The sequence below is a fragment of the Syngnathoides biaculeatus genome, chromosome 9 (assembly GCF_019802595.1).
Source record: "Syngnathoides biaculeatus isolate LvHL_M chromosome 9, ASM1980259v1, whole genome shotgun sequence".
Classification (NCBI taxonomy): Eukaryota; Metazoa; Chordata; class Actinopteri; order Syngnathiformes; family Syngnathidae; genus Syngnathoides; species Syngnathoides biaculeatus.
The window spans coordinates 1,368,323-1,373,267 of record NC_084648.1 but is presented as its reverse complement, the minus strand read 5'-3'; the positions used below and the strand labels follow the sequence as shown (position 1 = coordinate 1,373,267).

At 40.1% G+C, this 4,945-nt stretch overlaps 1 protein-coding gene across 1 annotated transcript; it reads left to right on the top strand.

Moving 5' to 3' along the window:
* On the top strand, positions 1-4,166 carry dnajb1b (DnaJ heat shock protein family (Hsp40) member B1b). The gene is made up of 3 exons (XM_061830922.1): positions 1-437; positions 2,955-3,544; positions 3,628-4,166. Exons 1-3 carry the CDS (start codon positions 227-229, stop codon positions 3,859-3,861), a joined length of 1,035 nt encoding a protein of 344 aa, XP_061686906.1. The 5' UTR covers positions 1-226; the 3' UTR covers positions 3,862-4,166.
* Positions 4,167-4,945: the final 779 nt, after the last annotated feature.

Here is a 4,945-nt window from a genome sequence, read left to right as displayed (position 1 = left end):
GGGTGACGTATGGGAGGCGTGGTTTATGTCAGTCTCCGGACTCGCTCCAGTGTAGATTGTACTGGCTTGTTATGGAAGTCTCTGGAAGTTTCCATACGGTTTATATTGACTCCATCTCGGGCGTGTCGCAGATTTGAGAGGGGGCATAACGAGGACTCCAGTATCTTCAAACACTTTTGCGTTTCGACGGCTAACTGTCTGACTGCCGGCCAGCCGGGCGGGCAGGATGGGGAAAGACTACTACGACATTTTGGGAATTAAGAAAGACGCCTCTGAGGACGACATCAAGAAAGCTTATCGTAAGCAAGCGTTGCGCTACCACCCGGACAAGAACAAGTCGCCCGGAGCGGAGGAGAAATTTAAGGAAATCGCCGAAGCTTACGATGTCCTAAGCGACCCAAAGAAAAAAGACATTTACGATCGCTTTGGGGAAGAAGGTAAGCCTTTTTTTTTTTTTTTTTTTTTAAAGTGTCTGCAGTGGTTAATGGGTTTGAAATAGAAAGGCTACAATTTTAGCTGGTAGCAGCACTTAGACTTAGTGTGCACTCGGTACAAGTTCGGCCGTCCAACTTTTGGTTGGGGCCTGAAAACCCGCTGGGAGTCCTCTAACTTGTCTTTTCACCAATACTAATTAGCTGAGATAGTGCAAATAATAAGCAGGTGACAAACGTGAGAGTGACGTGGCTTCCCATTTTAACACAAGCGTCATGAGTTTTTACTTTAACCAATTAAAGATCTAGTCCCCCAAGATGGGAATGTGGGACATTAATACACATAGCAGAATTCAACGTGAAAATAATTGTTACGGATTCTCATTGTCATCAATTTCATGGCCGAGAAACGTGTTCCTTCCATATTACGTTACCATGGAAACGTCATGCACAGTAAAGTCCCCGTGGACTGGCTGCAACGTTTCCTCAAATGTAAAACTTCATGTAATTTATCTTGTCTGATATATTCGTAAGACATTCAAATGACACGATTGTATTTGTTTTTATCTTTAATAAGCCATTTATTTTATTCCTACCTAGTGGACTCCTAGTGCCTTGCTCAATGGTTCCCTGTGCTCAGGCAGGGAAACGTGCCCCTAATGACTCTCACAGCTGAAATTGAACCGTCAAAGCTGAATTTGAAACCTGACTCAATCACAGCCAAAGCCTGTTCATAGAGCTCGGTGACGTAATTGAATAAATGTAGCTCATTTGTCAGTACCATTTGTTGTTTGTTTTATTGTCATATTTCTTCTGGTGACTTCTGGCGTTCGAAGCACAAACAACAGGGTTGTGAACATTGGAAGTACTTTACAAAGGCAAAGTCAGTTTTGCCAATTCAATAACCAACCCTAATAACATTTTTGTATTTGGGGGAGGGTTGGGTGGGCGTAGTAATGTAAATAAACAATCATGAGCTGAGTCATTTTGACACAGTTAAGATTTTTTTTTTTTTTTTAGATTAGGCATTGCGGAAAGCAGTCACAGTCAATCATGCCGAACATTTCCAATAATATGATGCTCAATTATACATTGCAAACATGAGTTATCAACGTGGGAAACATTTGAACCAAGGTTTATGCTTTCAAGCCAAAACTAATTTTCAGTTTACCAGCCACACCTATCCAAATGTACCTGAGAGTCTGATTGGGTGTGGTCTCTTGAAAAGACAAATGTGACAGCTGAGCCGTCCAGTCCAGCAACTCATTTTAGTGCATTAAATCACAGGCGTCAAACTCAAGGCCGGGGGGCTCGCGAAGGGACATCATATCAACTTCCATGATTTGTGTTGAAATCTGTAGCAACATTTCAAATTGTCCCATCATAAATGATGGTTTGGAGATATGGCAAGGATTTTTGTGTGACTAAAAATCAACAATAGCCTTTGATTTCTGATTCCAAAAGTCGTTCAGAAATTGCATAGGTAAATATGATGAGGCGATTAAAGATTTTTAATGGTTTTACAGTCATAATGTCCTTCTGAGGGAAACCGTAACTGCAATGTGGCCTTTGACAAAAATGAGTTTGACACCCCTGCATTTAATGTTTGAACATGTGATTTTTTTATTTATTTATTTATTTATTTATTTGTGTGTGTGTGTGTGGTGTGTGTGTGTGTCCGTGAAGTATGTTTTGTAAGGGATGATTTTTCTTATTTAGCCTTATTTCCACATCTGTAAAGAAAACATTTCTATACTCTTAGGATGTTTATGCATGTTAATACTCGTGTGGGGGCTTCTATTTTTTTTTTTTTAATTGTTTGGTGTGAGGAGAATGAAACAAATTCTAGATGGTGGGGGACTAAGCAACATTTAGTTTGACCAATGTCATTTAATGTGCTTTTCCTGAGAGCTAAGAAGCAAAACTTATTAAAATCAGATTTTTGTGAAAAACTGATATCTTATTTGAAGGCCATTTTACCCAGCCCTACTTAATTATTGTACTTGTTGCAGAAGTGGACAAAGTGTTTCTGTTTTTGACAGTTTAGCAAGGTGAATGTTGGTTGGACATGCGTGGGAATTTCTTGAAGAATCTATATTTTTATAATGGTAGTGTCTTTATACAGTGAACGTTAAATTTGAGGACATTCACACTTGTGGAACCTCCCCTTTTTCATTTGTTTTTTTTTTTTTGGAAAGGCAACATTTTAAGATTTTAACAGTTATAGATGTAAAGTAATTAATGGCCACTTGATGATTGTTGAATACAAGTCAGTTTGTTTTAAACATGGCAAAGCAGGTATTTTTGTTGCATTTTAAAACTTTTTCTTTCTGTATTGTGATTTGGATGTCTGCAATCAGCAAGCATGTTTAAAGGCACCATATTTATGACTCTTAACTCCAAGTTGAGAATTAAAACAAAGAAAAATAGATAATATAGTGCATTCTGGGGTAATACAGAAAAACTTCATGATCGCAATTTTACCATTCATATATAATTTTTTTTTTTCCCCCTTTCATTCAGGTTTGAAAGGAGGCGGTCCCTCTGGTGGTGGTGGAGGCGGTCCAGGCAATTTCAGCTACACCTTCCAAGGTGACCCACATGTCATCTTTTCAGAGTTTTTCGGTGGACGAAATCCCTTTGAGCAATTTTTTGGTGGGCGCAATGGCGGTTTGGATGAGGAGATGGACACTGACGATGCTTTTGCCCGCTTTGGAATGGGAGGTGGCGGCTTTCCCCGCTCTTTTAGCTCTAATATGGGAGGGTTTGGCGGCCACAGTAGTGTTGTGAAGAAACAACAAGACCCCCCTGTGATCCATGAGCTGAGGGTGACCTTAGAAGAAGTGCTGTCTGGCTGCACAAAGAAAATGAAGATTTCTCGCAAGAGGGTGAATCCTGATGGCCGAACTCTGAGAAGAGAAGATAAAATCCTGGAGGTGCAGATAAAGAAGGGCTGGAAGGAAGGCACTAAAATCACATTTCCCAAAGAGGGGGATGAAACCCCGACCAACATTCCAGCTGATGTGGTCTTCGTGTTAAAGGACAAACCACATGCTGTGTTCAAGCGTGACAACTCTGACATTGTTTACACAGCGAGGATCTCACTCAGAGATGTAAGTTCAATCTCCGTGCACAAATATGTGGAAAGTCTCGTCTCGTCTTGATATGTGTAACCTACTTGGGTGTTTCTTCTCAGGCTTTATGCGGCTGCACAATCAACGCACCTACATTGGAAGGCCGAGTCGTCACGGTGACAGCAACAGATGTGGTGCAGCCTGGGATGAAAAGGCGCATCAGTGGCGAGGGGCTACCTTATCCCAAGCGCCCCGATCGTCGCGGTGACCTGATTGTGGAATATGAGGTCAAGTTCCCCGAACGGCTCAGTCAAAGCGCTCGGGACACCATCGCTCAGGTTTTGCCTCGGTCGTGAACAAGCTCAACTGGACTTAAGCCCCTCCTCCCCCAATAGTTCCTGAACCTGCCAATTGTATTTTATTTTTTGTATTTCAATACATGGAAGACAAAAGTTGTGTACTGTTTTCACACTACACATATTGGATGTCACCCATGTTATAAATGCCGCAATTGAAACTGTAAGATATGGACAAGGTTGTAAATAAAGTATAGCCAATTTTTTTTGGTGTTAAATTTAATAAACAAATTATATTTTATTGAAATGTTTATTAAGGGACTGGAGCTAAAGCACTGTTAGCAATAAACATTGAGAGGATTTCATTTTTTAGAAGTACTGTAATTATTGATCTCTTCACAAGTGGGTCTACACTGAAATTTTTGTCTCAAATGTGAGTCCTTTAAGATGTTACAGTGCATTCAGAAATAGACTTTATGACAAACATTTTTGCCTTAGTAATATGGCTCCACCCTTTGTGACAAGGATAAACTCAACCATTCATTTTCAACATAAAACATTTGTATACTGCATCACATCATAATGCCTGCTGCAGGAAATACACCATCTTTTGTCTGTTTAAAGAGAGTTTGCCCATACAGTTATTAATCTCAACAAAAATCATTGAATGTTGGAAGACTTGACAGACTGAAATTTTTTTACAAGCGCATTTCAGTTTAGTTTCAATACAGCACCAAGGCCACGTTATGTTGAATACAAATCATAAGAAAGATTTTCCGTACTTGTCTGGCACAGATGTGAAGCTCACAGCCCAGATCTGCAAACATTCTTTTGTATAGAAGTAAATATGTGCGACCAGGATTTGAATTTGGAATATCACAGAAAATAGCATTTGAATTTGAAATGTAAAGCGATCACATTTTCAATAGTTGTATTTAAGTGTGACTTTTCAATGTTAACAATTAAACTGGCTCCAATTCGCTAAAATTCCCTGTCTGTGCCACCAGAACACCCAGCCAATTGCAGTTACGCTTTCTTAGTCACATGACGTCACAAACTAAGAAACCGTAACTGGATTGGCTGGCTGTGTGTTTCTTACCTGAAGTAACCCTGCCTGGTGGCACAGACAGGCTACAGTTCGCTG

Excerpts from the sequence above, each read along its gene's own strand:
- dnajb1b (XM_061830922.1), top strand. The coding sequence starts at position 227 with ATGGGGAAAGACTACTACGACATTTTGGGAATTAAGAAAGACGCCTCT. Across the intron at positions 438-2,954 it reads CGATCGCTTTGGGGAAGAAG|GTTTGAAAGGAGGCGGTCCC; the intron begins GTAAGCCTTTTT and ends CCTTTCATTCAG. Across the intron at positions 3,545-3,627 it reads CGAGGATCTCACTCAGAGAT|GCTTTATGCGGCTGCACAAT; the intron begins GTAAGTTCAATC and ends GTTTCTTCTCAG.